This window comes from Panthera tigris, chromosome C1 (assembly GCF_018350195.1).
Source record: "Panthera tigris isolate Pti1 chromosome C1, P.tigris_Pti1_mat1.1, whole genome shotgun sequence".
NCBI lineage: Eukaryota > Metazoa > Chordata > Mammalia > Carnivora > Felidae > Panthera > Panthera tigris.
Genome location: NC_056667.1, coordinates 96,170,457 through 96,191,281, shown reverse-complemented (window position 1 = coordinate 96,191,281; position 20,825 = coordinate 96,170,457). Strand labels below are relative to the sequence as shown.

Here is a 20,825-nt window from a genome sequence, read left to right as displayed (position 1 = left end):
CCCCACTTCTTTCAAAGTCCTCTTCTCAGTGAGACCTTTTCTGCCGCTCTATTTAAAACCACAAACTTTGGTCACCACTATCTTTTATCCTTTTCCCCCTCTGCTTTTTCTCTTTAGCACTCTCTAATATATGCTATTCATCTATGTTGGATAATTCTGTCTCTTCCCACTAGAAGGCAAAGGTCATAAAGACAGGGGCTTTTGTCTGTTTTGTTCGGTATTTTATTTCTAGCTGTTAGAAAAATGCCTAGCACTTAGCCTAGCAGGTGCTTAATAAATATTTGTTGAATGCATAGTTTTAATAAAACACAGGATTCATTCTCCAGGCAAAAAAAAAAAGTGACAGAAATTAAAACTCACTCAATGTGGAAATCAATCTGAAAGAGAGTTACATTCCTGGGATAGAAGTATTTTGCAGAAAAGCTCTAATACTTTTCTGATTATGGTTCAAAGTGACTGTAAAGGAGTTTGCTTAATAGCCAATGACTTGAAAATACTGTTCATATAGTAAACACCTTAGAAAAAAAATGTTAGCATTATTACATAACATATGTCATCCTACATGGGTATATCAGCATTCTTACATTAATTCTTCAGCAATATATAAAATAATATACAACATCGTTGCGGGGGGAGCGCCGAGGTGGCTCAGTCGGTTGAACGTCTGACTCGATTTCAGATCAGGTCAGGATCTCACGCGGTTCACAAGATCGAGCCCCATGTCCCGTTCTGCATTGACACTGCAGCGCCTGCTTGGGATTCTCTCCCTCTCCCTCTCTCTATGCCCCTTCCCCATTTGTGCTAAGTAAATAAATAAACTTTAAAATAAGTTAAACAAAATAATGTACATATTGGTATACACAAATAAGTCTTTACCTATTCTCTCCCTACTTACCTCCCCTCAAAGTGTCAATTTTTTAAGGCAGGAGTTCTAGTTCCCAATCGCAACACACAAATGCACATTTCCGCAACTTTCACTAAGTGAACAACTACGGTTAGTATTAATTCAGAAAAGACCAAGGCTTTTTCGTCATGACTTTTATTGTTTTTTCATTAAAATATTCTGAATATTTTCTCTTACAAAGAAGTGTATAATCCAGGGGAAGTGTCCTATGGTATCTACATGCAAATGGTAGTATACAAACTGCCTCCCACTCTTGGATATACTCCCTTTATTTACTATTAAAAAAAATTTTTTTTAATGTCTATTTATTTTTGAAGGAGAGAAAGAGCATGAGCGGGGAGGGTCGGAGAGAGGGAGACACAGAATCCGAAGCAGGCTCCAGACTGAGCTGTCAGCACAGAGCCTGCTGCAGGGCTCGAACCCACAGACCATGAGATCATAACCTGAGCCGAAGTCAGACACTTAACTGACCGAGCCACCCAAGCGTCCCAAACATTACCATCAAAAAGTTAGGAACATCTGGGTTGTTTTTTCTTTTTTTAATTTTTTTTTTTTTAACGTTTATTCATTTTTGAGACAGAGAGAGACAGAGCATGAACGGGGGAGGGGCAGAGAGAGGGAGACACAGAATCGGAAGCAGGCTCCAGGCTCTGAGCCATCAGCCCAGAGCCCGACGCAGGGCTCGAACTCACGGACCGCGAGATCGTGACCTGAGCTGAAGTCGGACGCTTAACCGACTGAACCACCCAGGCGCCCCAGTAACATCTGGTTTAACAACTGGCTTCCATGACAAGCATAAAACGATGGAGGTTACAGACAGGCTTCTCTCTAGAGGAACTGCAGTGGTCACCAAAAGGCTCTTCATTAGAAGTAAAAACAGGGGGCGCCTGGGTGGCTCAGTCAGTTAAGTGTTCCACTTCGGCTCAGGTCACAATCTCGTGAGTTCGAGCCCTGCATCGGGCTCTGTGCTGACAGCTCGGAGCCTGGAGCCTGCTTCGGATTCTGTCTCCTTCTCTCTCCGCCCCTCTGTGTCTCCTTCTCTCTCCGCCCCTCCCCAACTTGTGCTCTGTCTCTCTGTGTCTCTCAAAAAATAAATAAACGTAAAGGAGTAAAAACAGAACATTTCTCCCCCTCAAATTAAGAACACAGAAGTTCCTATATTGGGACAGGTTCATGGTCTCTAATCCCAGTCTCAAACATTTAAAAATGTTAACAGACTTAATTTTGTGGGAGAGCAAAGCTCCCCTTAGAGTATGAGGAGTTCCCTTAACATCCGCTAAAGAATTAGACATGAATTCACCTAAATCTTTTTAGACCTGTTTTCAGTCTCTACACCCAAATATACTGGGGTCATTAATGTCAAACAGATTATGTGGCATAACTATGTGAGATGTTAGGACAATAAAACAGAACTCACACTCTGGAGGACACAAATGAATATATTAAGACAGTCAATACAATGTATGCAGCAAATTTTAGTAGATGATGAGGAAAAACATCAGAGGCTTTGGGAAAATAATATGGTAATGGGTTCTGCAAATTTGGGGATGTGATCAAATTCATTCATTTACTGGGTATCAATAAAATACTTTTTTAGTTCCTACTTTGTGCCAGGCACGGTTTATGGTGCAAGGGATACAACAATGATGCATGCAAAACTTCCAGCCCTTATGAAGTTCATATTCTAGTGTTGTGAATAAAAATATTATAATAAATAGCACTAAAATTAGTTCTGCTGTAATTCTGTGGCTTCCCACTTCTACTCTCAATTAGCAGGGTAAGAATCTCCTAAGCAACCACATTAGTTAGGGGTGCTCAAAAGATTCTCCACCACTAAATTTCTGTTGGTTTTGCATTTAATGAGAAATAAGAGAGTCAGGTTTGGAAATTTTCTTTGGGTGATTAAGAATTTAAATTCAACATATTGCTAACAAATATTTCAGGTAATTTTTACTGGCATGTTTCTGACCCCCTGCATTTTTAGTTGAAGGCTGGGTCTTAAAACTACATTTTGTTCATATCCTGTCGAGTAGGACTCACGCCAACCCGATTCCCATATCTTGGAGCCTCAAATATTTCGAGTCGCAGGGTAATGGCATATCACGTTATTAGTAATGACAGCTTATTATTGACTTATCCAAACTTCCACTTGGTACAACTCATTTCAGCCTATGAGATGGCTGCCAGAGATACACTGTGTTCCATGTACAACCTTTTAGAAAAAAATCAGAATCGCAGACTTTGCGATAGATTTTACTACACAGACTTTGCGATAGATTTTACTACTTCTAATTCAGTGTCACGTTATAGTCAATACGGAAGATCAGTTAGAAGTGACTCATCTATTTACAAACCCGCATTTCCGCTGCCATTAATAGCTTCCTTGTCCTCATCTTCTTCCTCTTCAGGAAGAGAGCTGTCCATTCTCTCCATCTTGCTGACAGATGTGGTTCGCTTTCTTTGGGATTCTGTGTCAAACTCATTATCAAAGAGGACCTGATCAACTGGATCTGGCTGGAAAGGGCTGGGTTCTGCTGGAGGTTTGGGAGTTCCATAGAAGTTTCCTGAAATGGACAAAGTAATAGCAGCTGAAAGAACTGATGTTGAATTGAGAGTCAGAACAATATGACCCAGCATATGTCTCTGCCCTCATATCTCATACTGAGGCTTCTAATTGATCACCATTGGCCAAAAGGAAGCCAAAACACTTCTTCTTAGGAGTGAAGGAGGGAGAAAGAACAGAAAGAACTAATTTTTCAAGAGCCCTTTACCATGTATTTTCTAACATTATCTAACTTAAAGAAAAAAAAATGTTTAATGTTATTTTTGAGACAGTGAGAGAGAGGGAGAGAGAGCACGAGCAAAGGAGGGGCAGAGGAAGAGGGAGACATAGAATCTGAAACAGGGGCCAGGCTCTGAGCTGTCAGCACAGAACCTGACATGAGACCCGAACTCACGAACCACGAGATTTTGACCTGAGCCCAAGTCAGACACTTAACCGACTGAGCCACCCAGGCACCCCTAACATTATCTAACTTTTTAATACTGTTTGTACTAAGGATAGGAAGTTGACTTCATGTACATAGTTTATTTATTCCTACAGGGCTGGCTTTGCATGGGATCTAAATTAGAGCCTCGTTTGTGAATTTAAATGCATCAATGCTCTTGTGTAAGACTAATTGGCATAAGAAGTGGGAGTAAAGGAAGAGAAAACTAACTCAAATAATTTTGTTCTGATGTGCAACATAATGAACTATTTTGGTAAAACGAGGAAATATGTGGGTAAAGGATAAAGCTGAGAACTAACCAGTGTGTGTTGAAATGTAGGCTGTTTATGTAAAAGTAATTTTTAGGTTCTCTGAGCATTCTAATTATATTATTTTATTCGAAAATTTATTGAACAGAGACATTATTAGCATAATTCAATATTGGCTTACTCTCAGGAAAGAAAGAAATACTTTAATATTCTAAGTCTTGAGGATCAGGAATTTTTGCAGTAAAAATAAATGTTCCAGAGTAGAATGAAAACAATTGAGTATCTTAATTTGTCATGCAATTCCCAGTAGGCGGGCAAATACAATGGAAAACCACTCAAAAGGTCTAGCTACATGAATAGTTTGTGGCTCCTGCCAGTTTTGACCTTTTATCAGCCACCATGCCAATGCTCTAGGAAGATAAATATGGTTAGGGAATAAAATACTCACTATATATATTTTAAAAATCACATCTTCTAATCAAATTCCTGGGCTCTTAAGCAGGCAATTATTTTTTTTTTTTAGTTTTTTAAAAATGTTTATTATTGAGAGACAGAGAGAGACAAAGCATGAGCATGGGAGGGGCAGAGAGAGGGGGAGACACAGAATTCAAAGCAGGCTCCAGGCTCTGAGCTGTCAGCACAGAGTTCGATGCAGGGCTCAAGCCCACAAACCACGAGATCATGACCTGAGTTGAAGTTGGACACTTAACCAACTGAGCCAGCCAGGCGTTCTTTAGGCAGGCAATCATGACACTCATCACATAGAGTAAATGAATGGGGTATATAATGAATTATTTGTCCCAGATGAAAAAAGCATAGGTTGTTCACCATAAAACTGAGGCAAATCTACAAATAAGTTCACCTTCAGTAGTGTGTGCCTTGAGGAGAAAGCATTAAGATAAATTCTTTGGAAATCTTAGAGTGGTAATTGTCATTAAAATATTCAAGACAAAACAATGAAATCAAACCAAAACACTTATCAACTACCTCTTATCTCTCCCACTCAATAAGTCCCTTGCTTCCCAATCCATGTTTGAAATGGAGTTATTCCTATCATGTAGATGGATGCAAAGATTCATATTAAAAGGCTCAGGGGAGGTCTCTGCGAACTTGCTGGGCCACGAGTAATAAAGCAAAGACTCAACGAAGAGGCCAGCTCACGCTTCTCTGGGGCAGGGGGCACAGAAACATCCCAAAGAGAGGTCTGGTGGAGGAGAAGGAGGATGCCCCAGGATTTCAATTTCTCCTGCACTGTGTCCCCCAATCATGCTGCCCAGGAATTTGGACATGCCGTGGCAAAAATCAAATGTCCACTTCTCTAAGGACGGTAGTTGTAGTAAAAATGCTAGACACACATGTTACTGTGCAGACTTAGTAATTACTACCCCACTCGAGGAAGTTTAACTGTCTTCCTGGGTGAAATCAGACAAATTTGCAATATTGAGATTGCTACCCATGATCATGAAGATTTTAGGACTTCATAATAAATTCTGGCAGTTTCCTTATTTAAACGTGATTATTGGGCTTAGATTAAAAAAGAAAACTAGGGTTGCTCATAAGGAAATTAGATCTATTTTTCTTGAGTGGTTGGTAAATAGCAAGATTTCAGATACAGCAAGGCGTAAAAATGACACAGTTTGTGAGTCCTTCTATATTATTATCAGAAAAAGGTTTTCAGCTTTTTGAAGCTGTTTTGGAAGGCTTCCGCCCTCCCTCTTTTTTCTTTCCTGAAGGTTTTTTAAAATTTTTCAAATGGAATTATCAACTATTAAATATTTTAAATACACACAAAAAACACAGACAAGTGTATTAGAAGCATCCTTATTTACTTAACTTTCCTTTCAGGTCAGATTCCTTTCAGGTCTCCCTTTTATCCCTCTTTAAGGACTTGCATATATGGTCACATATTCAATTAAAGCCCTAACTTCCTGTCTCGGTCCTTCCCGTGCTCTCCTTGAGCTGTCCTGAAGTTGGTATGTGTCATTCCCCTGCACACTATGTACAACCAGGATGCATGTACATGCACACATAATATATAGATACCAGTTTTTGTGAAAGCTTCATAAAGGTTTTTGTCACATTTCATATCTTTTTAAAAATAAATGGTATACTGTATGTATTCTTTTGCATCTTTCTTTTTATACAATTATATTTCTAGGACTTATTCGTGTTCATACATGTAGATTCAAGTCTATTTAACTGCTGTATAATTAGTCCATTTTCATGAAAAATTAAAGCGCACCTCATTAACTCCCCTACTCAAACAGAGTTGTTTCCATTCTCTCACTGTTTCAAATTAATGCTGTAATGACCATTCCGGCATGTGACTACTTACGCACAGAGGTAAGGATTTCTCTAGTGTAGGCATCCAAAGAGGGAACTGCTGGGTTCAGAGTTAAGTGCATCTTCAAATTTACCAGCTATTACCAAGATGCTCCCCAAAAGGGGACTGTATCATTTTATACTCTTGCCAGCAGTATATGTGAGTTTCCACTTCCCACAATTATCAGACTTCAAGATTTTTGTCAATCTGATGGGTGTGAAATGGAGCATTTCAATTTGCATTTCCTTTGAATTCAGCACACAGCAATTAATAATATGTAATATGCCACACTGCCAGATCCCATGTTGTTATACTTAACAGAGGGAAATAAAGAAGAATGTCTTTGTGATGTAAGGGTGGAGAAGGACTTTTTTTTTTTTCATGTTTATTTATTTTGAGAGAGAGAGAGTGCACGTGTGAGCAAGCACGGGGGAGGGGCAGAGACAGGGAAAGAGAGGGAGAATCCCAAGCAGGCTCTGTGCCGTCTGCACAGAAGCTGATACAGAGCTCGATCTCATGGTCATGACCTGAGCCAAGATCAAAAGAGTTGGAAGCTCAACTGACTGAGTCACCCAGGCGTCCCCAGAGAAGGACTTCTTAAAACTTCTAAAGCACAAATCCTAAGAGAAACAGTGATAAATCTCATACATAAAAATTAAGGATTTCTGGAAGACTGGGTGGCACAGTGAGTTAAGCATCCGACTCTTGATTTCAGTTCAGCTCACAATCTCACGGTTCTTGGGTCTGAGCCCCACAATAGGCTCTGCGCTATCAGCAGGGAGCCTGCTTGGGATTCTCTCTCCTTCTGCCCCTCTTCCATTCTCTAAAACTAAATAAACATTAAAAAAAAAATTAGGGGCGCCTGGGTGGCTCAGTCGGTTAAGCGTCCGACTTCGGCTCAGGTCATGATCTCGCAGTCCGTGAGTTCAAGCCCCACGTCAGGCTCTGTGCTGAGCACTCAGAGCCTGGAGCCTGTTTCAGATTCTGTGTCTCCCTCTCCCTCTGACCCTCCCCCGTTCATGCTCTGTCTCTCTCTCTCTCAAAAATAAATAAACGTTAAAAAAAATTAAAAAAAAAATTAAGGATTTCTGTTCAATGAAGCAACACAGGACAAGCTTATCAGGTGCCAGAATGGGAGGAAACCTCTATAACCAATAAGGAATTAATTTCTAAATAAATATCTAAATATCTAAGAAATGTCTGCAAACGGAGATCCCACTTGAAAAAAACACACGAAAAGACAATTACTAATAGGCATATGAAGACATGCTCAAACTCTCTGACTACCAGAGAAACTTGAATTTAAAGGAGATAGCACTTCTACAACCATCAGACTGGCAAAATTCTGAAGCCGGATAGTGAGGAAGTGGAGTCCTTACTGATGCTGCTGCAGGAACCGACGGGCGATGCAGGGGCAGAGCTACCTCAACCCCTTTACCAGAGCGAGTACAGACAGCCCTTAAAACCCCACAGTTCTGCCCCTGGGTACGTATGCCACAGACACACTCACACAGGTCTAGGAGAGAAGGGTGTCACAGCTTTATCCATGGTGGCGGGGGAGATTGGAAGCAATCTGGAAGTCAATCACTGGGAGAGAGGTTAAGTAAAATGCCGTGGATTCACAACCTGGAGTACTGTGCGGTGCTGAAGACAGCAATGAATTACATGTAAATACAGTATAGCAACATGGGTGAACCCAGAAAACATAGAAACAACTGAAAACCGTTAAAAACTGAATGAGATCTAGAATAATAAAGAGTAAATGCATGCAAATAATAAATGCATGCACACGAGGTGCACAATACACATTTTGCAAGAATGCATACAAACAAAAGCATACATATTAAACACATCAGTCTGGTTGCCACTAAGAGGGAGGTGAATGAGAATAGGCTATTTGCATAAAAATATAAAACGGCAGTGGTCACTTCCTCTTAGAAGCCTTCACAGGCCACCTTACCTTTGATATTCTTACTATTTTCTTTAAATCTCTTGTTTTTTGGGGCACCTGGGTGGCTCAGTTTGTTAAGCGGCCGAAGCGGCCGACTTCGGCTCAGGTCATGATCTCGCAGTCCATGAGTTCGAGCCCCACGTCGGGCTCTGTGCTGACAGCTCAGAGCCTGGAGCCTGTTTCAGATTCTGTGTCTCCCTCTCTCTGACCCTCCCCTGTTCATGCTCTGTCTCTCCCTGTCTCAAAAATAAATAAAACGTTAAAAAAAAAATAAAAAAAAAATCTCGTTTTTGTTTCCTTCATAACATCTCCTTTTGATGTTTGATTTTGTTTGTTTTACTAACTTCGTATTTAGATATGGGATTTATTAAGGTAGTATCATTTCATTATTGTTCACTACAGTATCACTATTCCCTCTTACACTGCTTGGCATATAGTGGGGACTTAATAAATGGGTTGCTGAGGGGTGCCTGGGTGGCTCAAGTCAGTTAAGCCTCCGACTCTTGATTTCAGTTCAAGTCACGATCTCATGGTTCATGGGATCGAGCCCTGCACTGGGTTCTGCGCTGCCAGCGTGGAGCCTGCTTGGGATTCTGTCTCTCTCTGCCTCCTCTGCTAGTGCTTTCTCAAAATAATCAAATAAACTTAAAATTAAAAAAAAAAAATGGGTTGCTGAATGAATGAATGAACGAATGAATGAATGAGTTGTGGGAGCTAAGCTCAGAACCCGTAGCTGCGGCAAACTGAGCAGGCAAAAGCAAATCACAGAAGACTCTGAAGAGGATTCACAAGCAGAGCTGTGCCGGAGGAAGGCTAGCACGACAGCAATGGGCAGGTGGGGAGCACGGAGGGAAGAAGGTGAACAAATGACATGAACCATAGTAGCCCAGACGCAAGCCAGTCCAAGGCCCACAAGGAAGTGTGAGAGTGAAAAGAAAGGCACTGGAAAAGCTGCTACAGACAAAGAAATGGCTAGATTTGGTAGCAGACACGTGGGAACAGGAGAGAGAGAGGAGGAAGCAAATGACGACTCCACTGTTTTGAGCCCAGGGTGCAGCTAAAGAGAGAAATTACGAATTACTCTTTTGGATACACACAAATGCATGTTTGGATACGCTGAACTCAAGGTCAGTGTTTACTGAACACCATTTCTAGACACTAAGGATACTTCTGAATAAGAAAGACATGATGCTGCCTTCATCAAGCTTGTGAAAAAGGCAACCATGACAGCGTGATGAAGCAATGATGAGGGAGTACGGGAAACCATGGAGCGGACAAGCTTGCCAGGGGAGAGCGGAGGTTAAGGGGGAACAAAGGACGGAACGTGGCCTCATTTAAAAACTGAAACTTAAGTCTCTGCTTCCTAGAACCAAGTGGGTAGAGAAGAGATAAGAAAAGAAAATCAATTATTCTATTTTTGTTCTCTCCCCCCCCCCCCCAATCTGTATTCTTTCTTCTCCAAGAGAGCCAAGCTGTGTAGACTTTTTAAAGTGCACAGTATTTGGATTCCCAACCACAAACAGAGAGCAATCAACAAACACATGTTGAGTTCACACGATGAATATGAATTTCTATGAAATATGCAAACTGGCCAGTTTGAATGATTTCAGTACATTCTTCACAATCAGCTTCATAATATGATGGAATGCTTCTGCTTATTATTTAATCCCATTTTAGTTAGCAAATGACAAAGAGCCTAACCAAAAGAAAAATTTCCCAAAGACCAACAGAAATTTTTTTTTTACAAAAATGGTATTTTACTGATCAAATTTCCTTTGAAATAATTCTAGTCAGTTTTCTAATAATTCATATAGTTTTCTAGGTTGCTGCCATTGTCAGTACTTAGGGACATACCATCATACGTTCCACTTTCTAATAATGCGCCACTCTCTTCCAGTGCTTTGAATTGTTCAACAGAAATGAAATTATAGTCCACCCCTGGTACTTCCCCATCCCTGGGGGCCCTTGTAGTGCCTAAGGAAAAAAAACAAGAAAAAAAAAATAGGTTGTAAAGTGCTTTTAAACTTACAAAATATTGAGAATAGAAAATACAGTCTATAGAGAACACATGGGAGAAACACACTACTGAATATATGGTACCTTCTAGAATGACGATCAGAAAATTTTAGATTTAACATTTTTTGGTGAGAGTAGGAAGATAATGTAGAATGACTAAATACACTTTAATAAAATCTACAGATAGCTATGAAATTTGAACCACAAAGACTAAAAAAAGTTTTAGTGTCAAAGGAAGCTTAACTTTCTAAGACACAATTCTTTTTTTTTTTTTTTTAAGTTTATTTATTTTCGGAGAGAGAGAGAGCGTGCGCGCAAGTGAGCGCAGGGGAAGGGCAGAGAGAGAGGGGGAGAAAGAGAATCCCAAGCAGGCTCCGTGCTCTTAGCACAGAGCCCAAAGGAGGGCTTGATCTCACAAACTGTGAGATCATGACTGAGCCTAAACCAAGAGTTGGATGCTTAACCAACTGAGCCACACAGGCGCCCCCAACAGTTAATTCTTTTACTTCACTTATCACTACTTAACATCTGAAGGAAAGATAAATCTACCAATGACAGATTCATATTTCATATTTTGAGGGACATGGTATTCTTTTTTTTTTTTTAATTGAAGCAAAGTTGACATACAGTATTAGTCTCAGGTGTATACAGACTTCATTTTCATCAAGCTACATTTGTTTCTTCCCTGGAATAAATGTAAGCTAACCTTCTACTTCCTAGCGTCATGAAGGACAATAAAAAGAGAGACACAATTTTTAAAGGTTCTTGTAATAAACTCTAGTTTAAAAACTTGGACAAATATTAATTATGAAATTATTTTAGATTAATGAATAAAAGGCTTAAGGCTTAAGATAGGTATTCACATATTACACCTTAGCTATTATTAAGTCATTTCAAACACTTCAGAAATACACTGTTTAATGAAATATACTATGGCAATACAATACTAAATTTCTGTCTATTAAAGAATTCATGCTAAAGCAAAATCTTTCAGATCAAAAGTATAAATTCAAGTTACGGAAGCACTACTACCTTTGACTGAATTTTACGGAATATGAATTAAATTGAAAATTTATTATCAGTTCTAGATACTAGAAAAATTATTTCAAATAGTAGAGAATACAAAAAAGAGATCTAAATATTTAGCCAGGACACAGAGTTAGGATATTGTGGCAAATCCTGTGTAAGAATGCCTTCCCAAACCTCTTCCTCCACGTCTGCTCCCTGTTCATTAATGGCGCTCCAAGCCAGAAACTGGCAAGTCCGCCATCTTAGGTTCTTCTCTCTATTCCACATCTAGTCAACAAATCCAGTTGATTCCATCTCCTGAATATCTCTAGGATTTATATACTTTAATCCATTCTCACACTGACCTAATTCATATCACTATCTATGGTCTCCTAGGTTCAACCGTTGCTCTCCCTGGCTACTCTCCTTACCCAGACTGTAGCCAGTGACTTCTCTTAAAACAATCATCTGGGCAAAAATCCTCTAAATCAATCAGAGGTTTCCCATGATCTTTAGCACTGAAGTCCACACTCTACCTTTCCAGGTTCTTTATTGCCTCACTCCTTTCATATTCCAGGCTTTAAACCTAAGAGGGTTTTTTTTCCCCCAGTTCTTTTAATGTTTCTTGGATTTGCTCACCTCCATAAGGCCTTTGTCCAAGCCATTCTTTTCTCTGGAAGACTTCCTCTTCCCTTTCCCACTCTTACCTCAGCTAATTCCTGGCTTAGAAAGTTTCTTTAGTGGGGCACCTGGGTGGCTCAGTCAGTTAAACCACTGACTTCAGCTCAGGTCATGACCTCACGGTTTGTGGGTTCAAGGCCCATATCACTGTCAGTGCAGAGCCTGCTTTGGATCCTCTGCTCCCTCTCTCTCTGCCCCTACCCTCCCATTCCCCATGTGTGTGTGTGCACGCTCTCTCTCTCTCTCTCCCTCTCTCTCAAAAATAAACATTAAAAAAAAAAAGTTTCTTCAAGAAACCTTCCTGGGGTATGGAACATGAAGGAATCACATCTAAGTGGTTCAAAGTAATAGCCCCAAGTCTTAGCACAGTGAAAGAATCATGGCAGGTACTCAATATAGACAGTTGTCAAGTAAATTACATGAAATTTTACACAAATATAATTAGCAGTGTCTAGAAATATGCTATAATTCACGGGAAATTATTAATTGCTCTTACTTTTTAGTTGCATTACATTCTATAACATGAAAAACTCCATAAAGATGTTAATAAACCATTAATGGTAACAATCTCAGAAAATAACAATTAAGCCAACACTGTAAGCAACAAAGACTGTATTCAACAAATCTCCCCCCTCATCCTTACCCAACTTCTTATAAAAATGAGCATTTCTTTATCTGCTTTATCTCACAGAGCATACAAAACCTGGAAAACATAACTTTCTTTCTTGTTAAATATTTTTTTGTCAAATTTGTTTTTTCATATATATTGACTAAACTACATCGTTAGTTCCCCAAAAAGCTAATAGCTCTTAGCTCCATATAAAGTAAAAGTTAACATTGGAAAATAAATTTAATGATTAAATTTAAAATTTATAATGATCTGTGATAGATGAAAAACGTGGCCACAATATTTTGTACCTCCTCCCATCAAGAGATGGGGCAGCCTCCTGCCTCATCTCTAAAATCTAGACTGGATCTATGGTTTGCTTTCAGTAATTTAAGGTGGAGGATGTGATTTTGTACAATTTCAGGAGTCTAGGCTTTCATCTTTGCCTTATTAGAATGGTTCCACCACCAAGCATGGAAGTATAGTCTAGACTATGATGAGAGAGCCTCACCCAAACAGCACCAGGGTTCCAGACTTGTGAGTGAGGCCATCTTAACCCATACAATCTGCGTGGAGGTGCCAATGACCGCAGCCACAACAGTTGTCCCAGTTGAGTCATCCGACTCATGGAATCATGAGAAATAATGCATGATGGTTATTTCAAGTCATTAAGTGCTGGGCTGGTTTGTTATTTGGGAAAGGCTAATTAAAATATTATCCAAATAAATTCTTCTATAACACATAATGATTATATAAAACTCGGCTTAAGAGAAAACCATATTACAGTTAACACTATAAAAAGAGCACTGATCCAAGGGGCAGGAGTTACTCTATATTTTAGTCTAGAATTGTTATTAACAGTAGAATTTTAAACAAGCACTGAATCCTTCTGGGCCTCCTTCTCTTTCTGCAAAGTGGTGTTGAGCAAGATGATGTTCATGATTCTTTCCATTAGAGGTATGAAATGTTATGTGTGACATATACGTTTCCAAGACTTAAAAAGTAGCTTTAACGTTAATTCTCTTAACAAATATGATTACAAATTTTCACATCTTATCCCCAAAAATGTATAATCCCACACACATAAAAAGTTCTCTCCCTTTCTCTACGTTACCTCATTGTCTTCAGCATTCCAGAAAATTTATCTTTATATTCTCCTGATACTCTATATATTTAATGTAAAACTTTCTGTATTGCCTCCAGTAACCACTATAATTCTTTTTACGCAAAACTTCCTCTGAATCGTGTTTGCACACAGTCTCCAACTCCTCTCCTCTCACTTGAGCCCATTCCAATCAGATCACTGCCCCACACACTCCGCTGAGACAATCCGCTGTATTCATCAGGAGTCTCCACTTTGCTTCACCCAATGCTCGAGTCTCAGTCCTCATATTACCCGACCTTGTGTCAACATTTGATAAAACTGACCATTCCCCTCTTTTGCTTTATTCTGAAACCTACAGAAAGTTTCATAAAACATATATGTAAAGTTTAACAAGTAGTAATATATCAAATCCATCCAAGTGAAGAAGGAGAATATCACCAGGGCACCAAAAGCCCTCTTGAATGCCTCCAATCATACTTCTCTCCTTCCCCTCACCCCCAAAGGTACCCACCATCTTGATATTTGTGATGATGATTCCCTTTCTTCTTTCAAATGTTTACCAACTATGTAATGCATTCCTAAGCAACATAGCTTAATTTTGCCTATTTTATAACTTCATATGAATAGAATCATGCCATATGCATTCTTTTAGGTCCACATTAACACGTGCTAAGTTTTTAAACTTCTGCCGACATGTAAAGGCATCTCACTGTGTGTTTAATGTACAACTGGGTTTTGAGATTATACGTTCTTTTTCAAATATTTACTAGCCATAGATATTTCTTCAGTTGTGAAGTGACTGTTCAAGGTTTTTGCCACTTCTCTATTGCCTTGCCTATCTTCTAAAATTTGGTTTGTATTTCTTTACATTCTGGATACGACAGTGCATCATCAAATCTCAGTAATCAACGGCTTCTAAAATGCACCACTATCTTATCACTAAAAAAGAAAACAAAATGACAATTAAAATTGAAAGACACCACCTACTGAAAGCTACAATCCAACTGGAGAGAGGTTAAAATGTGAAATAGCTGTATCTTAGCACTGAGGAAGCACTGCCATCCTCTGTCACATACAGCATCGCAAAGGGGGAGTTTCTGCAAATATGTGAAATGTGCTTCCTAGAAACAGTGCTCTATGCAAAACTGTGTTCCCCAAATAGTAGATAGAGGTTATGGAGAAAATAGGGTCAGAGTTGACTTCTCAAAACCTAGAGCAACTTTGTTACCAGAGCACTAGCAAAACCAATAACCCCCCCCTAATTAAAAATATTAATACAATTTAAGATTTTAAATTCCTAAGAAAAACATCAGACTAAGTAAAATTCTTTGTCTTCAGAAAATGACTTTAAAAAAAAGAAATGAATAGATAGCTTGACAGGAAGGGGTATGAGGAGGGTTGAGGCTACTGAATAATGAAGATAAGATCAGGCAAAATGTGCAATAAATGATTTTAAGATAAAGCACATGTTCAAATTGAGAAGAGGCCAAATCAAGGCGAACGGGCATCGCGTATGGTGCATACAACATTCAACTATGTTTGCATATTCCTTCTACTTGCCGCTACTTGATGACACAAAACATTAGCTTGCTGGAGGAAATGGAAAGAACCAATATTACTTCCATTAAATTGATATCATTATCCCACCTACTTACCAATCATCTATGAACTTGGTTATTATAGAAACCAATGTTGTAGCAGAACAGACAGTATCTTCTCCTACCCTGTGATTTTTTTCATCTTTTTTAATGGTCTTTTAATGATAACAGTTTTTCATTTTATTGTAGTTAAATTTATCAATCCTCTCCTTTATAGCTAATGCTTCCGTGCCTCGTTGAAGAAATCCTTCCAAAGGCCATGGAGATATTCTATATTCTTTGTTAAAAGCATCACAACTCTGCCTTTTACACCTAATAGTTTAATGCACTAAAATAGATCTTTCTTGACTTGATGGGAGATAGTGGTCGGGCTTCTGTTTTCTTCCAGAAGGCTATTCAACACAATTTATTGAAAAGTCAATTATTTTCCCCTTTGATCAGGCATATTACTTCTATCACAGAAATCTTATACAGAAACATCTACATAAAACTAGGTGTGTGACTGGATTTTCTATTACGTCCCATTTACCCACTGACCATTCCTGCACCATTATCACAGTGCTGTAATTATTATGTTTTCATGATAAATCTTGATATTTAGGAGAGCAAGTTCACCTATTCTGTTTTTTCCATTTATAGCCCTTCCATATAAAATCTGGAATCAGAGAAAGAGGTTAAAAATGCTGGAATTTTTATGGGATTAGAATGAATCTATTAATCAATTTGAGGAGAACTGTTATCTTCACCAATAGTGAATCTTTAATCCAGGAACAAGAAATCTGTCAGTATATTTACATCTTCTTCCTGGTCCCTTAGTTTTGCCTCATAGAAGTCTTTACGCTTCTTTTGAGATTAATTTCTAGGCATTTCAAATACCTATATGCTATTATAAATATTTTTTGTAAACTTCCATTTTCTAATTATTGAGAATACAGAAAGAATACAATTGTGGGAATCCACTTGGTCACTTTATTTGGATATAATTGACCTACAATCAAAATTCACTAATTCTAACAGTACAATTCTGTGAGTGTGGGGACCCATCACCCCTAAAAGTTTTCTTGTGCCTCTTTGCAGTCCTCACCCTGTGGCAGCCACTGATCTGGTGTCACTGTAGTTTTGTCTTTAATGGAATCTCATAGAAACAGAATCATACATTAATTTGATTCCAGTAGTGGGTTGTATCTGGCTTCTCTCACTTAGCAGGAGGCTTTTGAGATCTATCCTTGTTGTGATTCAATGTACTTTTATTGCCTAAGTGGTATTCTATTGAATACACCAAAATTTGATTATGCATTTACCATTGACGGGTATTTGGGTTGGTTCCAGATTTTGGACATTCTAAATAAAGAAGCTATAAAGTTACAAGTCTTTGGGCAGACATATATTTAAATTTATGTTGGGTTAATATCTAGGAAATGCTGGGTCGTATGGTAAGTCTATGCTTAACTTTAAAAGAAAATGCCCTAAAGTTAGTATACGTTGCAGTCTCACCAACTCATATATGAGAGCTGCAGTTGATTTACATTAGGGTTTTCATGTAAGAATTCCTTCTTGAAGTTTTCTTGGCAAATTGACTTTTTCAAAAGCCCAAGAAAAATCAGTTGGTAGGGAAAATGCGAAAACAAAGTATTACAATTCTCCTGTGAGAATTAAAGCTTAATCATTGGACAGACACGTTACTGATTTGAAGGAATCTAAGGATATCAACTGAAATCAAGAGCAAAAAATACTGAAAAGTGAAACCAAACGGTAAAGTTGGCATTTCCACAGCAGCACGTGGGAGAGCAGCAGTCACAGTGCACTCGTCAGTCTTACTTGCAGCTGTTCCCTGGGCTACAAGTGTGAGGTCAAGGCCCTGTCTGCTAACAGTGAGTCTTTCTTGCAAATACAGTATTAGTGAGATTAAATGCGTCTATACTTTATATAAATCCTATGACTGGTATTCCCCCAAAAAATCACAGGTTTTGAAAGCAAAACAAGTCCTTAAGTTGGCAGTTCTGACATGGGATTCTATGTAATCATTTCACCTTGAAGGAAGATCTGAATATTATTTGAATACTATCCAACAATGTCCTTTGGCCTTTTCCACTGCTTGAGTATGTGTTATGAGTTTCAGTGCTTTGTAAATAATAGAAGAAATGCGAAGAGAAGTGAACATCGTTGTGGAACACTCCAAACCTGAAATCTGAAACTGGTCTAAAATCTAAGGTAGAAGCAATATGGATTTCAATGGCAAAACCAACATCAGGGCAAGGAGACAACATATTTTCACCATTAAAAAAGAAAACAAGCTTATTCAAATGACCACTGACTAGCACCTAACAATTTGAAGAGCATCGATGCAATATGGAAAAATTTTCTATACCGGAATATTTGCAACCAAGCAAAGTCAGAACTATCGGCTAATACAATTGATACTTGTGTGCTTTATAATTTCATTTTAGGAGTGAAAATTTCAAATATTATATATGTGCAGTACTCTTCCAAATTTTAACTGATTTTTATTTGGCATTTATTTTGTGTTAATGTTCCCATCTTTTAATGTCTTCTATTAGCAAATGTCTGTATCAGGTAGAGAGAAGTGCTGAAAAGTGTTATCATAATCTTGTTATATAAGTTTATAATAATAACAAACCACTTGATTTTTAAAGTGGTTGGTACACTCAGGAGAATCGATCCATACCACGGTGTTTGTGGCCATCATTCCCGCCATAATGGTCAAGGGCAGCAGTCATGTGGGTTCCCACGGTGCTTGGTTCAGCTAACTCTTCATCATAACGAACCGCAGTTTATACGGGGATCAAACTGTGATGCCACTTCTTGTCATGAACTGTGAGCACCCAGCTTTCCACTGGAACGAGCATGGCACTGTGCTCATGGCCCAAGAACACAACCAAATCTAAAATTCCTTCTTGGCAGGTCTGTGTCCTGGGACCACTACCAGTACTGATTCTGTATTAGTCAGGATCCAAACAGGAGAGAAACATGGTAACTTGAACAAGGCCAGCTTAATATAACCAATTATTAACTATTTACAAGGAATTAACTAAGAGGAAATAAAAGAGCACCCTAACGCTGAGGGAGAATACTCCAATGAGGAACAAACTTGGAAGGGAAGAACGCTCCCAAACTCTGGGATTCAGACCTGTGTGGAGAAGGTGTGGTAGCAGTGATGGATCTGGTTCACAGTTGGTGGGTCAAGGCTGATGGACAGGGAACAACCTCGTGGAGCACTGATGAAATTAACCAGCAAGCTGCCTGTGGTGGGGGGTGTTTTGAACCTAACAAAACCATCTGGGACCCTGGCTGGACTTGCCAGAAACCCAGTAGAAAACCACTTACAGGGGATATTGTTGAAATGTGGGGAGCCACTGGGGTGCCCATCAAACTCATCAGGAAACTGCAAGGAAATCAGCAGGTGCGCTGGTAGAACTCATGAAGCACCATGAATGGGAGTTGAATTTTGTCAAATGTTTTATCTGCATCTATTTGAAAAGATCATATGTTTTTTTGTTTTGTTTTCTTTTCTTTTCCAGTCTATTACTATCCTAGTTTCATATGTTATCCCAACCTTGCATTCCTGGGACAAATACCACTTGGTCATAATGTATTATCCTTTTTACATATTGCTATATATTGATTTGCTAAAATATTTTAAGGAGTTTTAAGTCTATGTTCACGAAAAACTGTGTCTAATGTTATTTTCTTCTAACGTCTTTGTCTGGTTTTAGAATTGAATGAGTTGAGAAATTCCCTCCTCCTGTATTTTCTCAAAGAATCTGTGTAGAATTTGTATTATTTCTTTAAATATCTGGAACAATTCACCTGTACCATCTGGACCTGATGCTTTCTTAGAGGGAAAGTTACAAACTACAAATTCAATTCCTTTAATAAACTTAGAAGTTATTCAGTTATCTCTTTCTTCTTGAGTGAGCACTTGTAGTTTTTGCCTTCTGAGGAATTTTTCCATTTCATCTGAGTTGTTGAGTTTACTGTCACAAAGTTGTTCAGACTATTCCTGATTGTTCACTTAACATCTGTAGGATTTTTAATGATGCTATCTCTTTCACTCCTGATGCTGTTATAGTGTGTTCTCTCTCGTCACCTGAACAGTATGGCTAGAAGTATACCAGTTTTATTGATCAGAAAGAACCAGCTTTAGGTTTCATTGATTTTTCTTTATTTTCTGGTTTATCAGTTTCTGCTTTTATCTTTATTATTTCCTTCCTTCTACTTAATTTGGGTTTACTTTGCTCTTCTTTTGCTAAATTCTTAAAGTAGAAGTTTAGATCATTGATTGACATATTTATTATTTTCGAAGTATTTAGCCCTATAAATTTCCCTCTAAACACTGTTGTAACAGCAGTATTGGTATGTTGGGTTTGATTATGTTTTGAGATGCTGATGTAATATTTTGTAATTTTCCTTGTGGCTTTAACTCACAGGTTATTTAGAAGTGTGCTAATTTCCAAATATTCAGAGATTTTCCAGATGATTTTCTGTTAAGTGATTTCTTGCAATCCCTTTATGATCACAGGATATATTTTGTATAATTTAAATCCTTTTAAATTTATTGAATCTTGTTTTATGGCCTGGAGTATGGCCTTTATTTGTAAATGTCCTATGTGCACTAGAAAAGAATGTATAGTCTTCTGTCGTTGGGAAGCATGTTCTAGTAAATAGCAATTAGGTCAAGTTGGTTCAAAGTGTTATCCAGGTCAGAATCACCTTAGTGATTTTTTGCTTACTTTCCCTAAAGAGGGTGTTGAAATCTTGAACTCTAATTAAGAAGTAGTCTACTTCCTTCCAGTTCTATCACTGTGGTATCATTTTCATCCCATCTGTAGCATTTCCTTTACTGTTTCTTATAGTGCAAGTCTGCTGGTAAAAAATTCCCTCACCATTTTTTATTTATTTATTTTTGGTCTGAAAAATTCTTTATTTCTCTTAAGGATGTAGAAATCTTTTGTTGTATGTAGCAATCTAGGTTGGCAGTTTTTCCTTTCAGCATGTTGAAAATGACATTTGATTGACTTCTGGCTTGTATTGGTTTCTGTTGACAAGTCTGCAGTCATGTGTATCTTTTTTCTGTCTTTCACATTTTCTCTATCACTGGTTTTCAGCAATTAGATTATAATACACTTGGATGTGTTTTTTTACGTTTCTTCTGTTTGGGGTTTGTTGAGATCCATAGTTCTGCAGATTTATAGTTTTCGTCAAATTTAAAATTTTTTCAGCCTATTTCATCATATATCTTGTTTGTTTCCTCCCCATCTCTGCTTTGACAGTATGCATCATTCAATATGAACAGATCACAGTCCTGTTCTGCCTATAATCCTATTTCTGAAAATAGCTGTTACATATATCTTGACC

The 20,825-nt window shown here is 38.4% G+C and overlaps 1 protein-coding gene across 3 annotated transcripts in view; it reads right to left on the bottom strand.

Annotated features, from left to right (window-relative positions):
• MAGI3 (membrane associated guanylate kinase, WW and PDZ domain containing 3) overlaps positions 1–20,825 on the bottom strand; it is a 245,345-nt gene that overhangs the window by 74,503 nt on the left and 150,017 nt on the right. For all 3 annotated transcript variants that reach the window (XM_042998222.1, XM_042998224.1, XM_042998223.1), the window contains exons 3-4: positions 10,289–10,408; positions 3,259–3,468 (exon numbers count right to left, since the gene is read on the bottom strand). In XM_042998222.1, the coding sequence (XP_042854156.1) occupies positions 3,259–3,468; positions 10,289–10,408 (330 nt within the window). The remainder of the gene's footprint in view (positions 1–3,258; positions 3,469–10,288; positions 10,409–20,825) is intronic.